At 32.6% G+C, this 19,443-nt stretch overlaps 3 protein-coding genes across 3 annotated transcripts; all 3 read right to left on the reverse strand.

Moving 5' to 3' along the window:
- Nucleotides 1-1,085: 1,085 nt before the first annotated feature.
- On the reverse strand, nt 1,086-3,091 carry LOC122601697. The gene is made up of 6 exons (XM_043774441.1): nt 2,946-3,091; nt 2,627-2,854; nt 1,985-2,151; nt 1,789-1,870; nt 1,504-1,572; nt 1,086-1,401 (listed from the first exon to the last, which is right to left on the reverse strand). Exons 1-6 carry the CDS (start codon nt 3,033-3,035, stop codon nt 1,231-1,233), a joined length of 807 nt encoding a protein of 268 aa, XP_043630376.1. The 5' UTR covers nt 3,036-3,091; the 3' UTR covers nt 1,086-1,230.
- Nucleotides 3,092-4,084: 993 nt separating this feature from the next.
- Nucleotides 4,085-6,370, reverse strand: LOC122601707 (60S ribosomal protein L30-like). Its single transcript, XM_043774450.1, has 5 exons — nt 6,195-6,370; nt 5,966-6,071; nt 5,704-5,805; nt 4,396-4,464; nt 4,085-4,310 (listed from the first exon to the last, which is right to left on the reverse strand). Exons 1-5 carry the CDS (start codon nt 6,213-6,215, stop codon nt 4,270-4,272), a joined length of 339 nt encoding a protein of 112 aa, XP_043630385.1. The 5' UTR covers nt 6,216-6,370; the 3' UTR covers nt 4,085-4,269.
- Nucleotides 6,371-8,379: 2,009 nt separating this feature from the next.
- LOC122607458 lies at nt 8,380-14,776 on the reverse strand. The gene is made up of 4 exons (XM_043780438.1): nt 14,275-14,776; nt 13,971-14,024; nt 11,230-11,355; nt 8,380-8,765 (listed from the first exon to the last, which is right to left on the reverse strand). Exons 1-4 carry the CDS (start codon nt 14,692-14,694, stop codon nt 8,580-8,582), a joined length of 786 nt encoding a protein of 261 aa, XP_043636373.1. The 5' UTR covers nt 14,695-14,776; the 3' UTR covers nt 8,380-8,579.
- Nucleotides 14,777-19,443: the final 4,667 nt, after the last annotated feature.

Raw genomic sequence — 19,443 nt, forward strand, 5'->3', positions numbered from 1 at the left:
AAACCTTATATTCTGTTATGAAATACATATTTGTTATTATTTTTGAATGAATTATAATTGTTTTTTGACTATTTTCGTTAAATTGTAACAAATTTTGTAGAATAATAATAAACTAAACTAAAATAGTCGTACCGGTCGATATTTTCGGTAATTCCGATAATACCGGTAATACCGAAAATTTTTCTCACACCGATATGATTAAAATACCGGTCTTTAAAACATTTTACGTACATACCTTGGCTGAAATTTTGAAATTATCTACTATTGTGCATTATACTTTTGTGGGATTCTATTATTGTATAAAATATTTTGAATATTTTGTGTTCAGTTTTAAACATTTACTTTTGTGTTTAGTATTATAGTCCAATTGACTTGGCTTTTTATAATATTTTATAGAAAATACTAAATGAAGCCCTTAACGTGCATAAAAAAGTTGTACATTTTATATTAAAAATTCACTTCCTGAATTTTATGGTTAATGTACAACTAATCAGGGTTTCGTTAGCAAAACCCATATTTTATTAAGTAAAAACTTTACTTTATCTAGAGAATTAAAAAAAGCTCATTTTATTTTAATCTTACAGATAGTTTATTAGCTTATTAATTGGTTAGTTTTGATAATTTTTTTATATCAAAGTTAGGATATGAAGCTTCTTGAGATGAACTAATTAACCTTAGGATCAATAAGCATAAGCTCATCAAAATAAGCTATCAAAATAAGCTGAAAGAAAGAGCCCTTCAAACCAAATCAACTTTAACCTTTAACTAATTACTATTACTATTATTAGTTAGCAAGTTAACATATATACAAAATGTAAGGCCATATGATACAAAATGTTATCAAACTTTGCCTGCTTAGCCAAAAAGATGATTTCAAGTGTCTTTAGAGAATTCGCTATCAATCAACACCAAACTCCTGTACAAGAGGTACCGTCGTATCTTGCACGTCCTCGTGCTGACATGTTATGCATTTTGATTGCGTATCAATACTCATTTTAGTATAAGTAGTCAAGTAAACTGAGAAAAACTTGCACTTTTGTATGTATAACACCCGAAAGAATACTTTGCTATTTTGTTGCTCCATATTTGGCATTTTAAATTTTGGTATTACCCTTTGTTGTTACACTAGTGTCATTCAGAATATAATAAAAGTGAAAAGACCAAAACACAAGCTGACAAGCATATTGGAATAACACAGACATATTGCTGAATTAAAATGTGGAAGCCTGGTTACTGAAGACCATAAACAAGCAATGCTCCAACTCCTGCAAGACCAGCTATAAGTCCGATGATGACACCAATCGGAGGTAGTGTCCCCCCAATTGTTTTTCCGGTGACGGGATCATATCCTGCAAACCTCTTCTTGGGTGCTCTACATTGGGGGCATAAGTACTCATCCGGCTGCAGGTTTCCAACCCAAAATCAACATTTTTTGTTAACTAAAAGTTACCATTTAATAATATGTTCTTTCGCAAAAAAAGAAACCAAGTGTCAAAAGCTTGCCTGCTCGTCGAAAGGTTTGGGTAACGTATATATGAATCCACAGTCCAAACAAATATGAGTTGCTCGAGCCTGAAACATGAAAAAGTATTATAAAGACTGGGTACATGAAAATGCTAGGGATGACAAAATAGACGGAGCAGATAAGAAGTCAAATTGTATTGTGATCAAAATGGTAATTTAAGATTATACACACTCTTTCTGTAAAAATATAAATGTTCTTGAACATTATCTAATTCGCGAATATGTTCACCAAACCTATACAAGTAAGTACCACAATTATCTGACCTTTTGAGCATCAGTTAGTTTGCGTCCAAAACGAGGAGGAATGGGCCGTTTTGGTAGTCTTTTGACATCTACATAAGCCCCCCTGCATCAAAATCACCACATTTTAATCAAATTTGCATTTCAAATAACATTAATAACCAATTAATATGTGACACCATCACAGGGCATTAGGTAGCTAAGAGGAATTAGTCGCAACCTGTTAACAACAAAGTACACAGAGTCGGGGACAGCCTGAATAGCAGTTTTGGTGAACCCAAGTCTGTCAGCCGGCCAAAGTTCATCACCAAAGAAGCTGCTTGTGTACAGCACTTGATCTCCTACCTTTAACCCTGCTTTTGCAGCATTTCCACCCCCATCAACAGCCTATATTTAGAGAGATCATTCATTGTATTCAAGATTGTATAAAAGGATGTTGCATCAAGAAAATTTTCAACGACCACAAAAACGTGTTGATAGTTGTTTTTTTTTCTTCTTGAATTACCATAGTACCGCACATGCCTAAGAGGTTTGTTGGCCCATTGGTAAGGTCTTTGACCTTGGGGCTTTTCATCAGGGTTCGAGTCTAACTCCTCACAGTTGTGGGAGTTGATTGAATGAGGATATTTTCGAAAGTCCCGGGTTGCAACCTAGGCATTCGTGTAGTTTGGGAGTAGGATAATTTGCTGTTCTAAAAAAACCATAGTACCACACATTTGTCCAAAAAGTGTGACTTAATCGCACAACCTCTTGGTTGGCGGGTTAGCAGGCCAAGTCCCATTGAGTTACAATGTTTTTTAAAGTGCAAATTGTTAGTTTACAACAATTAAGAGAGAGTTATTAAGGAAGGGAGGAAACTAACAGTGATAACTACACCACCACCTTCACCAGGTTTAGGACCCAAAGTGAGGCCTAAAGGCTTGTCAACTTCAGTTTCAATTTCCTTAGCAGCCCCTGCAGTTTTTCTTGCTTTGATATCTAACCCTTTATTTCCTCTAGAAATAACTAGAGTTTTGTCACTGGATTTCAAGAAAGATGTAGAGACACCCCTCTTGAAATCTTGAATTGATACACCTTGAAATGTGGTTTTCTGCACAACACAAAAAAAATAATCATTAATGACAAAAGTTTAAAGTGCTCTATCAAAAGCTTGTAACATATACTCAAGTTTGAAGAGATACCTGATGAGGTGATGCTAATGGGTATGAATTTCTGGTTGCGAATGCGGTGGCTGGACCGGCACCGGCTCCAAGTGCAGTGGTTGTCGTCATATTCTTGTGGGTGGCACAAGACAAGGTCCAAAAAAGTGTGTGATAAGGGAAGTCATCAGAAGTAGTATATGTGTGGATATGATTGGTCATTCATCACTGCCAGATAACTTACACTTGTTGCCACACACGCTCAGAATATCCACTTAGTTTTTTTTTTTTTTATAAAATCACAAGGTATAAATATTAATGTCTTCCTTTTTTTCGTACACTTTTTTTTTTATCGGCAGTAAAATTATATTAAATTAAAAAAAATAATTCTAATAAGAAACTAGCTAATACAAGGATAAAGCTACACGATCCATTCTTGAATTAAGGACTCAAACTCTAAATATGACTAAAAGAGAGACTGCACGTAGAATAACGTCAACTACCAGGATAAAAAAAGATATCATAATTAAACGTAAGAAGAATGACACCCCATGGACTAATCCAACCACTCGTTGCATGATGCCACAAATACAAAGGGACCTAATAGTCATCCATGCTCTTCAAACTCCCGGATGATGTGAATATCCAATCCTAAATTTGAAGATATAATATAATACCAAGTATTCCAAGTTTCCAACATATTCAAGGTGGCATGCTGGTCGCATGACTTGATCTTGGGTTCATACCTCAATACGTAACATTTTAGAGTTGGCGGAATACACCATTAGGCTGGTCACATACATGTCAAAAAAAATAGTCCATTTCCAAATAATCTGAACAAGTAAACCTAATTCAATTACTCTTGAATTGGTTATCGCCTAAAAACTTCATAGGAGGAAGCAACAAGACGTTAGCATCATGTCATCTTTTATATACCTGACGCGAGGTAAGAAAATATACACCAAGACATTAAAAAACTGCACCGGCCATGCATGCTTTAAGAACACCCAAAAAACAAGGAACTTTTGTGAATCTTGAAAGTGTTGAATTATGAATCATTTAAATGAATACCAACTCACATCAAGAGTTGTCTGTTAACAGATTACTGTCAACAGATAAGCACTTCCCAAACAAAAGTTACAAAACACACGCATGAACAAAAGTTACGAAACACACATGCATGAACAAAAACTCACTACATTAGTTAAACAAATATATATCCTTTCTTGATTATCGGATTGGACTTCTAATACATTCATGTCTGAACAAAGATGCATAAAAATGTAACAGAAAATAGAATTCAGGAAACTAATGCCACAAGGAAACTGATCGAATTTAACAGGACTAATGCAGTTGTTTAGTTCTTTCAGTTGTCTCCAGGGATGGATTTGATGATATCGGAGTCACCTAAGAAAACAAATAATAACAAGTTAATAGGGATGTAATAAACCTAACATAGATCACCACTGGAGAAAATTGATTGGGGATTTACCTGGATCAACAATACTAAGGCATGACACTCTGAAATACTTTCCACAAGCAGTTCCCAGATCAACATTGTCTGAACAAGATAAAGAGAAGCACAAGAATTAGCCTAAATATTCCCAACTCGAGTACATATGAAGACAAAGAATGAAATGTTGGTACTAAAGAAAGAGATATCTAAAATATGTCAATGTCTGTTGAATTGTCAAGTCTGTTGAGAAGCTAAACAATGATACATACAAGTTCAAACAGCACCATAAACAAAAAATAGAACATAGGGATAGTGAGCTTATAATTGTCATTTCCACATGTCATACTATTTATCTACAAGACCTAAAAGTGTATCAGAACTCCAACTATACATTCCCTCTAGCCAGATAGTAATACCCAAATGTGACATTACAAAATTCACAAGAACTGAAGAAAACTAAGTAATAATTTCACCAAGTTTAATTAGCATTTTTTTATTGGTGTACAACCGTCAGCTTTTTATATTAATCAGAAACAAAGAGAATTTAATCCACCCTCACTATCCATAATGAAGAGTCGTGAAATCATTAAAGGGATGAATGCCAGAGAATTGAAGTTAGTCAAAAGTTTGGGTGAATATTCAGGAACTATTGGAAGTTTATTTTCTTAATACATGTTGCTTAGTAAATATCTAACTCTCCACACATCAGTCACATAACAAGGTTTGACTTGAAAAATCAAATGGCAGTTGAGAATAAACAGCTTAGCAGTTATCGAAAATTCAAAACCATGTCCAAATATTTTCTTTAATTTCGATATCACCAATCAAAGGCCTCACTTTGATATCATACAAAAAGGATAAAGACATTCAAAAACGGATGTGGAGTTGGTATTCACTATGCACACAATGGTTCACTGCAACCAGATCAGATGTGTGATTCTCCTAATCTGTAACGCAACATTTTTCCTTGTAACTTATGCAATCCATAAAATTTGGGGATATAGGTGTTTCATTATAACATTCACATTAACAAATATTAACAAATAAGAGTAATATCGAAATCATACGACATATAATATAAGGCTACTATACAACTAAAACCTTTACTGGCGATGTATATATTGAATATTGGTCATGTTTTCACGACAACACCATACTACCTATAAGGCTCTATACAGCTAATTAATACACTAATCCACATCAAATTATAGATTGATCATATTCGTTAACAACAATGTACGCTAATCAAGTTCTAAGAAAGTAGGCACATTGATATCAATAAATTAGCATTTCATTTCATCAAATTCACACATTAAACAAAGAAACAATGAGTGGGGAACTTACTTCCATTATAATGATGAACCCCGACCTTAGCGAGCATAGCGTAATACTCGATCTCGGATTTCCTCAATGGTGGACAATTGTTTGATATTATTATCAACTTGCCTACATATAATCATTACTTATTACTCATTAAAATGTAAGATTAATACTAATACCAAAATTAACATATCACATTCATTCATTCCAAAACAAATATAATGAAAAACATCCATTTAAATATATATATATATATAACATATAATAATATAATAAGATGAAATACCTTTGGAGCTCCTGAGAGACTCAAGAACAGTTTTGTAACCAAGAGTGTATTTTCCACTTTTCATCACAAGTGCCAGCCTGTTGTTAATTGACTCATGTGTCTTCTTCTGTAATTTCACAATACAAAACCTACTTCATATATATATATATACAACCAATAGAGATAGATAACAAGAGATGTGTGTGCAGATATATGCTATACATATATATATATATATATATTATATTACCGTTTTCTTCCCTGACACCATGATTGCGGTTGCGGTTGCTGCCAAAGAGAATTTGGGGGTGGGGGTTTTGTTTTTTGAGTTAGGGTTTGGTTAGCTGCGGCTGTCTGTCTGTGAGGGTTTGTAATGTAAGATTAACAACAAGAATACCAAGAACGATGAGACTTGGGCCAATGAGTTACTGTAACATTTGGGCCTTGCTTTCATAAAGAAAAAAACTCTTTTTTCCCATGTGTTTTTATTAACCAATCAAAATATTTTTTCCAAATTATTTTTAATTTTATTCGATTGATAAGTTAGAATAACGATATTTTATAATTTTTTAAATATATGAGTGGTGAAAAATGTCAAAAAAAAGACTAAAACACTTCAAGTTGCTACTTTTGTATATATATTTTTTTTATCATAATTGATGCATATGCAATTCTGCATGTATGGATGCATTGATACATAAAGAAAGATTATATTAGGAACTTTAAAAATCGTAGAAATTATTAGGAACTTCTTTAAATTAAAATTATCTACTATATGATTGTTTATACATCTTCATATCATTATATAATTGCTTACAAATGTTCATATAACATTTGATTATCACCAATCTCATTAAAATATATGGGATCAGAAAGTTTTCATCCAATTACCCTTTATATGACCTACACACATTTGATCATAGCACTATTCGTGCACATGTGATGATAAAATTCATGTCTTCGATAACTGTATAATAAATGATATTCTATGTCTTTATATCACTGTAAAATCCAAAATTACACATAAATAACTACAAATCAATCACCATGTAAAAAATAATCAATGATTAAGCTTGATTTAAAAAGTTTCTGCAATTTTTTAGATTCCTAAAATAACTTTTCACTTGATACATATATTCATCATTTGTCGAAAAAACAAATATTCATCGATTTGATGTAGATGCATAATAAAAAAAAAAGTGATTGTTTCGATTTTGATATATTAATGTCTTATTAAACACTTAAATAATGATAAGAGTAAATTGAATTTTTAGTCCCTGTGTTAACACCCAATTCCCAAGCGCATCCCAGAATCACTTATCGCTGCAACCATGATCCAACTTTCAGCTTTTGGTTGCAATCTCGATCCAAAAAGTGATGTTCGTGTATTTTCTACCGTTAGTTATGTCATGTGAAGGGCATGTGATGGATCATCTTCACATAAATATGGACTATCCTCGTAGTTAACTCAAATTTTTTTCTTTATTCACCTTTAAATATATTTCATTCATAAACATATACATATATCATTGACATCACCCATATCTATATATTTATCACCAATATTTACATTTCTATATATCTACTCTAATTTAGAATTATAATCTAAAGGGGTCGGGAGTCCTTCTAGAAGCAACCTTTATTTTTGACAAGGGTAAGACTAGCTACATCATACCTCTCTCAAACACAACTTTTGAAAGGATTGAGTATTGTTGTCGTTGTCGTCGTCGTCCATCTTACTAACTTTAATCTGTAAAATGGTATGAAGATTTTTATAAAAAAAAAAAAAAAAAAAAAAAAAAAAAAAAAAAACCTATACCCAAACAAGTATATATTGATTATGTTTGTAATTTGAGGTAATATATGACATTTTATGATTTTTTTTGGGCCAAATTACTTTTCAACTGAGTTTTATTTTCAATTTCAATCAAGCTAAGATATTACATTCACACAAACGAGAGATGTCCTCGGCTCCCTGCACAGTTTAACACTTGAACCCTAAACGACCAATACAATACCCTAAACAACCAATATACTGTTGGGACACTAGTAGAATATTCAAATTGTTCTTAAAGCATTAGGGACACTCCTTTGTTCTTGCTTCTGAGTTCTAACTGACGATAGTGCTACAATGATCCATAGCCCAATAGCCATATTTTAGAACTGAGTGAGTGAGTAGCAAAACAAAGATACAATGATACATTTTACATACTCATGGCTTATCTATGTATCATTTTTGCGTGATTTTAATTATTTACTTTATTCTCATTACAACAAAAAACAGCAAAAATCTTGGATTCAAGAAAAGTAACCACGTGGATATGCCAACATGTACAACAATATACTTCAATTTACTATTTTCCTGTGTTGTTCGTGTGTGACCTTAATGTTAAGTGCATTAGCATAAGACGGAAGATTGTGTCCAAGAAGCAAAAGGCGGCAAAAACTTTTGGATTCGATGAAGAAAAACTAAAGTTGCATACAGTTTAATGATATCGAACACACCTACATGTGCTAAATGATACAAAGTAGTGTATAAACAGTGTAATCCTCAGATCTATTTGCTACAGTACAAACTCCACTTTGTATAAACAGACTGTAACTGGTGATTTACTAGTAATTATGGGGCAACTCTTCATTTCTCTTCAAACTCGACATCTATTATATTTGGATCAGATTTTGATGAGGATGAAGGACGGTTACCACCTTTTGAAAAGAAGTCTCCTCCTTTTGGCTGCCAGACAGTGTTTCCACAGCCGGCACACCGCACCATCTGGTTTTTGTATCCAACAAACTGCCTCTTGCAAGCAGGACAAGCACCCTGTTAAAGTCATTAATGACATATTAGAATATTCAAGGTAGAAGACAGGGCATTGATGTTTTACATAAAGGTAGAGAGGTGGTAGACCTATTTGGTTAGAAATGGATCATTTGGCTTATGCTTCGTCTCAAAAGGATCAACTTAAAAAAACATTTAGCTAAAAGAAAAAGGGCCAATGGGTTGAGCAGGTTGAAAGTCACCAAAATCAACAATAACCATAATTAATGTAATACAGTAATATCCTTTGAAACGGACAAAAAGTGCATGAAATCAACCCAAACCCGCTTCAAGCCATTACCCAACATGCCTATCAGGCCAAACTTGCTAACTATATTTACAACACTATATTAATTAAGAATTCAGGCATTCACAGTTCCCATCCCCACCCCCATAACTAGCTGTTCATAATGTGGATTCCCCGTCTCCACCTACATCCCCAGTAAATGAAGGGATTCCCCGGTCAAACAGGTTAGAGGTATTGGATTCTCCGTTGAATACGGGTTGTTTTTCCCATCCTTAATACCGAGTGTATTAAGTGGCTGAATGCATAAATAATGTTTATATGTGTTAAGTAAAATAAAGGTAATTGACCGTTATTTTTGTTTATTAAGTCAAATAAGAAACATGAAATTTGACTGAATGATTAAGTTCTTACTTCTTAATTATTAAGTTTATTAAGTAAAAAAGAAACAAGGCCTAGATTAGTTAACAATATGTACATTGACACTCTTAACGCCTACGATAATTAAAATTGCTACATTACCCATTTGCATTGCACCCAAACGAAGCTAAACACTACAGATTTAGCTTTGAAGGTTCTCCAACCTTACAAATTGCAACCAAAGGTCTGGCTACCTTGACTTGTGAAATCAAAAGGAAGTTTTTTTAAACATCAAGGAGAATAGGAGATATGACTAGTATACATTTGCAGTACAATTTCTGAATGTCAAAAATATCAACCATGGAAAGCTTATATGTTCAATTGGAACAATGTTGAAAAACTCAAGTAATCAGTAAGACTAATACCTATTAGTCAAAAATGAGTTTGAGCTGGTCGAAGCCTAGTGGCTGGAGCTTTATGTACAAACATCTACGTATAAGAAACTTTCTCCTACATATACACAGAATAGAAGATAATATGATAGCTATCCTCCACATTCAGCAAAATGAACAGGCTGGGAGGCTGTCAAATGTGTTAACTAGGAGTGTAAAAAAACTCGTAAAACCGAACAACTGGAACGAACTGCTTGATCCAAAAGACAAAAAAACAGAAAACCGATGAACTGGGGTAGAACGATTTGTATGTTTTTAATTTCCAATACCTGAAGTTAACCTAACCAAACTTGGGGTATGCAAAGATATCTATGTACATAGACACATACATGTATTAATGGAATTTATTAGTTATACAATTATCTAGCTGCTTACATACATTTGCTGCCTAAAATAGTAAAATTGTACCAATTTTATTTATTTTCAGTAAAAAATGAAGAGCTTCATACATTTTATCAATTTCCTCATATGAAACATATTATAAAAAAAACTTGTTAACTTTGTTTCAAATATATATCAATGATATTAGTATATCATATAAGAAAATTATGTTAAGTAGTACATGATAATATTTGTAGTTAGAAATTTGCACTGCATAAATATACTATCAAGAAAAAAAAAATCAAAAGTAGATGTAATATATATCTACTTATAAACAAAATATATATGTGTAATTTGAGATGGCTACATAAAAAACTAATTACCTGACAATGTAAATTGACTAAAAAAGTTAACTAATAACTATTACAAGTATAACTGACAACTTGACATTTTATATTAGTATGACTTCAGTAAATGATTAGCCGTAATCCGAACCGAAATTGACCGTTTTCCGAGTAACCTCCTAGAAAGGTTCGGTTTAGGGTATTAAAATAAGACAACTGAACTTTATGTTTCACTTTTTTTTAACTAACCAAACCAAACCATTTGGACCCCTGGCGTTACACATGTAATTTGACTATTTTCTTAAAACTGGTCAGATTGGCTTTGATCTGCTAATGCTTTTTTGTAGATCTTTTAAATTATGCATTTAAATATACGATTAACAAAAATACAATATTACAGACTACAATTATATAACTACTGTAATGAAGTGAATTAAAGGGTTGAAAGCATTTAGATACACCTTACATGACTTTGAATATGCTTGATCCGTTACATTATTACACAAGAATACAAGATTTTATATTTGACCCATTTTAGACCCATTGAGAAAACATAACTGAATACCCAAATCGACCCATTTTAAGTAAATGGTTTCAAATGCCACTCTCACATCATCTATATTGTTAACAATTAAACATCCTGGTAACTTTGCCACAAACGCTAACCCGGTAACAAAACCAATTTTTCTAAAGACTATCAATTTTAAGGGGAGAAACTGCAAATAGATAGCTAGCTTAGTGATTACCTTAATGACCAAATTATTGGCAACGGCACCAATAAGTAGAGGCCCAGCAAATGGTAGTACCCATGTTGCGAAGATCAGAATCCTGAATAGCCATCCAGAAAGAGCAAACCATAGAAAGAAGATGGTCTACAGACACAGGCAAACCATTAGTAATTTAAAAGACAAACTACTTGTGGTAATTAACAGTATAGGTCAGTGTCTCAGTGCTTACACAAGAAACACATCTACTTAAGAGACAAAAAACATCTTAATCAGGCTACCACATAGATTGCCAATTTGTTTAATAAAAAAGATATCATAAACTCCAACATCAACATATAAAACTAAAAACATAACACTACAGCATGGTACAACTTTCAAAATGATTTAAGCAAAATAGAACATATGTTTTTGACAGTTTCAAGCCATGTCAATATAAAAGTGGTCAATTTTTTTGGTTTACACTTCGCTGCTAACGGGTCAAAATTTATTCGCTACAATTAGTAAGGTCAGAAGGTTCAAGCTGGTTTAACAGATTGAAAGTCGCCTAACGGGCATCTAATTGCTTCCAATGTTTTAATTATTATATTTCAATTTTCTTATTAGTTAAACAATAAGATTTAATCATCTTTGTTATATTTAGCTATATACAAAATACACATAATGGACAAAGGGCATTGGTGGTGTTAGATTCTCTACTTATTAGCCCATACCTCGTCAAGTCTGACATATCGTCCCACATGGAGTTTCACATTAAACCGGCAATAGACGAAATAGCACACCAAGCTTATATGTTGATACTGGAATCTTACTTTATATAATGTAAGATTACAACATTACGTTTGCACCCAACAGGCAGGGCAGCCTAACCTACAGTTTGGCAACCTTAGGGAACTCTAAAAGAATAAGTTGATGCCTAATGATACAGGTAGGGGCAGCCTAACCTACAGTGTACTTGGTGGCTTTCCAAGCACTCCTAGAAAATTAAGGTAAAGCAAACCCAAGTTCATAGGAATCATAGCCTTACAAAATAGCAAGAAAGTCTAAGAATATGATGGAATCATGGAAGCTAAAAAATGCCAGAAAATTATCCACATCTATGGCGGCCTCTAATGGCTTTCACCAGATAACATGCAGATGTATCAAGATACAAATCATTAATATGCAACTATACATAATTACATATACATGAAAGCACAACGCTGAAGAATCTAAATCGTAAATATGCAACTATGCAAATACATAGTGAAAAATGATTAAAGTTACAAAACCTCTATGTTTCTAGCTTAGTGAAATGTTTGTCCGCAAGTAATCTGTTATCTGGATTTTTGTGAGGTATGATGATCATATTAAGTTGTAAATATATTCTCATTTACATCTTCTGCAGATAATCAGATTATTACACTGGTTTCAAATTGTCATAGGTTATCCAGATTCCAGTCATGTTTAATTATTCTCTTCACTGATGTGATCACTACTCTAATACTATTGGATTTTAAAGAACAAAAAATCCATCTAAAAAATGAACTCACAAATTTTACGTAAATAAACTTGCAGAGAAAATTAAGGTAACAAAGATTTAAGTTAATAAAAAATGGGGAAAAGAAGAGAAATATCCATTAAGACAAGTCCATGGTTATTTTCCCGATGAAGTAACTAGGCACAATTGCTAAGTCTCAAGTTGAATATAGTGGCCAATGAGATGAAGGCTGCTCAGATATGGATGTTATCTGCAGCCTACAGAAGATCATGAATTCATGATCATGATTCTGACGATCATAAATTTTTCACTGACATATACTAGATTAAAAATGCAATGACCAGTTCCCTTCATGTGTTGGTTCTGTATCTCTTCCCCTCAAGTGTTGCTTCTATAACTGAGAGAGAGCTTAGGACAGGTTTCCAACTCACAAAAGTAGGTCGTATACAATATAACCTCAAGGCTATTCTAGGAACATAAAAACAAAAATCATATATAGAGTGGAAGTCCCACAGCTAGTGTACTTGTATTTATTAATACAATTTTTGTCAAGAAAAGCTATTGCACAAATGTCTAAAAAAGTCACAAAAAACCTATAGAGCTTAACTACTTGTTAAACGAGCAAAAGAAAAATATGAAAACCTAAAATCCTAAGGGTGCGCTTAGTTGCAGAAAATTCTCTAAAATTTCATTTCTATGTTTTTAGAAATTAGAAGGTGGTTAATACTTCCAGAAATGTAATCAATATTTTAAAACATATTAACATGGTTTCATATTCCATTTTAGAAAACACAAGAACTTTGTTATACACCATATCTGAGAAGAAAAATAGTCAAACACTACAGAAATCGTGTTGCTAAAACATAGTTACAAAACTAAAAAGTTGGTTCTCTCTTGTCTACAAAATATATTCCTAATAATACCTACTTGAAGACATTTAATGTTTGTCACATTTCCCTTGAAACGTATCCCATTAGGAGTATTTTACAAGTAAACCGCCCCTAAAGTTCACACAGAGATATAGCTAGAGTGCTAGACTAATACCATATACGCCTAAAATATCCTAGGTCTCCATTAATACCAGTTACAGCATGCTTCTTTCCACATTACGTTACAGATAGCTTTATAACTTATAAGTCAGATTCTTAAGCAGAAATCAATAACATGTTTAGTAATTAGGGCAATCTATCACCAAACAATGTAATCGAAACATGTAACCTTATCCGATAATTCATAAAAAGTAATTTACACAAAATAAAGCAAAAAGAATTGAAATACTTACCCCAAAACTTCTTCCTAATGGAGTATCCAAAAAGTCACTAAATTGCTTCCTATACTGAAACCACAACATAAATTTTCACATCATCATTTTTCAGTAAAACCAAAACATTAAACGCAACATTAATAGGATTACGTTTTCAAGAAATTATCTGATTATCGCGTTCCCAAAACTCAGGATAACGAATAAAAAAAAAAAACACTTTTGGATAGAAAAGTTATTATCTTTCGAAAACGCAATCCCAAACGCCCCCTAAATAATAATAATAACAATAAGAAGAAACTTGGAATAATAAAGAAATACAAACCCTAGGCCAATTTCGACTAAAATCGAGACTAAAATTCCGCCAACGTTGAGTAATCAAATAATCACGGTCAAGTTCTCTAGCCCGGTCAGATGCTGACTGGGCAACAGAAGAAATCTTCTGACCAACAGAATACTGCCGGTCAATACGTTCAGCAGTTTTTTTGGTTTCATAAATAAAAACTTCAAATCCATTATTCGCACTTCGCCAAGCATCTTTCAATGCTTCACCTGACGCCATTCGTTTCGCGAAAACATCGAAATCGCTTCGCCTGAAAGCCTGTACTCTAAGTATTGAGAAATTATTATTATTATTATTATTATTATTAAGTGGTGGTGGTGTGAAAAGTTTGGTGGTGCAAGAATGGTGGAATTGGGTGGATTTTGAAGATAAGAGTGGGTGCCATGGAAGGCTTGTTGCCATAGCTATGGCGCTGCTGCTGCTGATGATGATGATGAAGATTACTACAGTATTTATTTATTTATTGATTTTTTTTTTGAAAAGATTTTAGGGAATGTTGAGACCCAATGAAATGAAAATGAATGGCTAATGGTTGGCTCGTGTATGTCTTACCTGCCGTAGTTACCCGGATTCCTTTTTAGATTTTTCACTATTCCAGTATGTTGTTAAACTTTTTTCTATTTTTTATTTAAGAAGCCCAATTAGAATCAGAATCGGTAATTATAACACGAAACTCGTTATCGTGACATAAAATGACTTATTCCCCGAAAGGTTTTATGTTTGGTATTAATAGATTTCGAGGCTTAATATGTCTTAATAGATTTCGTCCACACCTTTAAAGATCTACTTCTAATATATATATATATATATACTTGATTTTAGACTCGTGTCCAATACTAGATACGGGATTTACGATATTATCAATATTAAATCTTCATACATTTAAGTCATAAATTATAATTTTGTAAAATACGGTTTTAATAGTTATATTTTGCAAGTTATAGTACAATAATTATATGTTCGTCACTGTTATTATTAGCCTAGACATATTGATTGATATGTTTGTTGTAGTCATTCCACAAGACACATGTTATTTATAATAATTTCTCTATTATAAAATATTTTGAAATCATGTGTACTCATAATGTCATATTATTATGAAAAATATTTAATAATTAAAATATAAACATACTTGTGATTGTGTATTTGACATTCAAGTATATGTATTTGATCATGATGCGGACCCATAACACACATAGGTTTATTTTCAATCACATGTCTTGTAATAATTTGATAACAATTAGAATTGTTTTTATATTCTTTGATAACAATTAGGACTCTTGATTTGAGTGACAATTGTAACTTAAAACATTAATACGCAAAACTAATATATAAAAAAAAAGAAAATTATGTACCATAGTCACAGGAAACGGGTACGATGTAGGGTTTCTTCTTCGGTACACCTCGTACCAAGACGAGGTACAAAATCGTCCCGGACGAAGGCGAAACGCGATTCGAAATGGTAATATAAGCGTACCTGATTTGACGTATCAAGGCTGAAATTCGCGTTCCTTTTAGCTTCGGTTCGCCGTACCGTTTAATAGAAATCGACGTTCCGGCAAAGAGAAATCGTTTTTGATTTTTTTTTTTCCGGTGGGGGAGAAACTAGAAAGTGACAGAAGTAGAAAAGTAGCGACTGTAGTGCTGTACTCTTATTTATTCAAAGTGGCAAAAGATATTTGTTGGTTTGATAAGGGAGTCGGCTTATATTGGGCCATAAAATACAATTTTTATATAAGCTGGACTCTGGAGTCTTTTATAGTTAGGTTTGTAAAAGTTACCTATATATATATATATATATATATTCATGTAACTCTGCTGCATAAAATATAATTCTTTCACAATTCCTTATTAAAGCATTCCGTTAATTAACAATTTTTAACAATGGCTTTTGGTTATTTATATGGGTTGCTATGGATTTTAGTATGAAAGTCTTTATTATATATGTTAGTTATTTATATGTTGTACCAAATTTACATACCGAAAAGGGTACGTCGTTTCGCGTACCGAATTGGCGTTCCGAATGAACCTACCCCCTCTCGTACCGGATTTTGTAACCCTACGAACCACGTACCCGTTTTCGTTCCGAGTACCGTATCGTACCGCATTCCATGTGACTATGTTATGTACCTTCTTGATTGAGAGATAAAATAAATCTTGAATGGAATTCATATTAATTTAGATTTAGTATTCAAGTAACGCTCTGTTCTAAATCGTGTTTTCTTCTGTGATCGTCATATGTTTTGTAATTCCTATTGTGTTTAAAATGATGATGTTATATATCGTCATCTGTTATTATGTTTGAGATATGTATCTAGAGTTTAATTTATGTTTATATTAAATATTAAACTAAATATTAATATTTATAATTTATAAAAATCAAATCTAATATTTGTTAGTAAGTCATTAGTTTTTGAAATAAGTTTTTGTAGACAATATTTCATATGTTGAACTTTTTTTAATTAATTAAATGATTGCAAATTCTCTCAAGTTGATGGCTAAATATATATATATATATATATATATATATATATATATATATATATATTAAGTATTCAGGGCTAAAAAGTATAAATTATTGATGAAAAACAAAAAAGTGTAAATTAATGAGACTTTTTCTACAAATTAATATAAATATCAATATAATAATATATTTGGATAATGATTATCAGGATTTTTAATTTGTAGTTTATCTAAATGATGACATCATCAAAAGTTAATTTGATGAAATTGAGTGATGTGATTGGTTAATAAGTCATTAGTTCAACTGTTTTATAGTATATATTAAGATTAAGATTTATATATATACTAGATTATTAACCCGTGTAATACGCGGGTTGAACATATACTAATTATGATATTTTGATGCTTTATAATACTATGCATAAGTATTTATAAAGGATTAATGGATAATAACAAATTAACCTAAATTTGTTTTTATAATCAACTCAACAATAAGATGATGACATTTTAAAGCCTACACAACATTGAGTTAATTCATACTCCCATCTATTTAATCTATAACTGTATATGAACCCAACCACCATTAGTCTTTTTTTCCGGCTTTTGCAAATCAAAACAAAATTAATACAATAAAGAATGATCCAAAAAAAAAAGGTTGTAACAATATAAGTAAAGAGTGAAATGTGATATGTGGCATTATACCCATTTTTTTTTTACAATATGGAGAAGTAAAATCTGAAAGAAAAGAAGATTTCTTGAAAACCACATATGAAAGAGGGATAGAAGATGGGATGATTTTTTTTCAAATCTAGATGGAGATTTACAAAACACGTGACTTTCGTATTTATGTCTTTTTTGCTTAAAGTCATTTTGTTTCTCAATATGTAAACACGGAGAAATTCTTTGAATGAAACTGTAACATCTCAAACTTTCCGTGTTTGACTATTTGACCTTCCGTTAGTTAACGTTAGGTTCGTTAGGTTATATGTCCTATATGTGATTAAATGATTTAATGCTTATATGTTTAATGTGCAATAATGTGAATGTGATGTTTAATGACAGTAAGCAAAGCGACGTTAAGTAACTAGGTGCTTGTTAGTGTGTTAAGACTCCCGGTATAAAGATAAGCTAGGAAAGTTAAGTTTAGAACTTGAGGGGTCCTAAGTGTAAGATTTGTAATGGGTGGCCAGGGATTAGAGGGCAATTAGGAAGCCCTAATTACCACAAATTTGCTGTAACGTTTGTGTGTGAGAAAAGCCCTAGACAATCCCCTTCCCTCTCCAAGCAAAGATCCATTCGTTTCGTGTCGTTTCGATCAAGGATTGTTTAGATCTTGAGTCCCCTACGTCAAGTGCAGGTAATATAGATGATTTCCCTTGATTTGTGATCATATGATTCAACTTTATCGATTTAATTCAGTTCTTAGTGTTTGGAGTATGGACGGGGGTTGTTGATTATCATTTGTGATTAATTAATCGAGTTTCGATAGTAAGAATGGTTGTTTAATGTGACCTATTGATCCATTTTTGTTAACAACTCGTTCATGGAGTAATTGATGGGGCTAAATTATCAATTAGGTCTTAAAAGAGTCTTCTCTTTGGTGTAAAACCCGATTTTGGAAGAAAAAAAATGACAAAAAGAGACTAACTACCTTGGGTAATAGTCTAGAAGTAGACAAAAGTTGAGAATAGACAAAAAGAGACTAACTACCTAGGATAATAGTCTCGAAGTAGACAAAAAGAGACAACTTACCAGGGGTAATAGTCAAAAAGGGACTATTATCTGGAGTGATGGTAATTATAGAGTATGTGACACGTATTTAGACTGTAGGTCAGTTTAGTTTCGTTATACTCATAAATCGGTCCTATGTTGATTATAGGTAGTCGAGAATACTTGCAAAGCTCGGTAACTTACGATTATCAATTGTTGTACGCTTCTACGAGGTAAGATACACTATTTTGACACGCTGAGGGTTCAACAAAAGCATGGTTTTCGTATTATAACTTTCTTAACGGTATTTTGTTACTTATAAGTATTCGGGAGTACACGGGAGGTTATATGGGCTATGCAAATGACCAATGAGGCCTGAAATGTAGTCCCAACGATATGTGATGTTGTCTTATGAAATGCAATGCAATGTCTTATGATGAATTGATTTATGACACTTGTTGATGAGTATTGAAATGTGCATGTTTGTATGGCTTGTTCATCTAGTTCACTAGACTCTTTAAGTTGCCATGTCACGTGCACGTTTAAGGGCCCAGACGTAAAGATGTATAAATGTGATGATTGTATAGGTTGTGTAAACACCTAAACTATATGTGATGTGAAATCGAGCTCGTAAATTTAACGTGAAAGTGTTAAGCTTAACCCGTACTTGCCTTAGCCCGGTTAAGTGCGTTGATGTGATTGCTCGGGTGGCTTCTTACAACGAGGTATAACGTGAAGAGTAATACGGGAGATGTTACCAGCCCCATTGTCATTGAACATACGGATTACTCCTGGAATTGGCTTGCCATTCCTTAACGACATTGATGGACAGCCGTAAGGTGTGTTCATCTAGTCGGGTGTGACTTCAGTTACACTTAAATGATGTTATGATGTGTTATGTGATGATGTTAAAGATGTTTAGGCACAATTAGGGTGACCTATTTTGTATGAAAGATGATGAATGAGATGATATGTGAT

Source organism: Erigeron canadensis, chromosome 1 (assembly GCF_010389155.1).
Source record: "Erigeron canadensis isolate Cc75 chromosome 1, C_canadensis_v1, whole genome shotgun sequence".
Lineage (NCBI taxonomy): Eukaryota > Viridiplantae > Streptophyta > Magnoliopsida > Asterales > Asteraceae > Erigeron > Erigeron canadensis.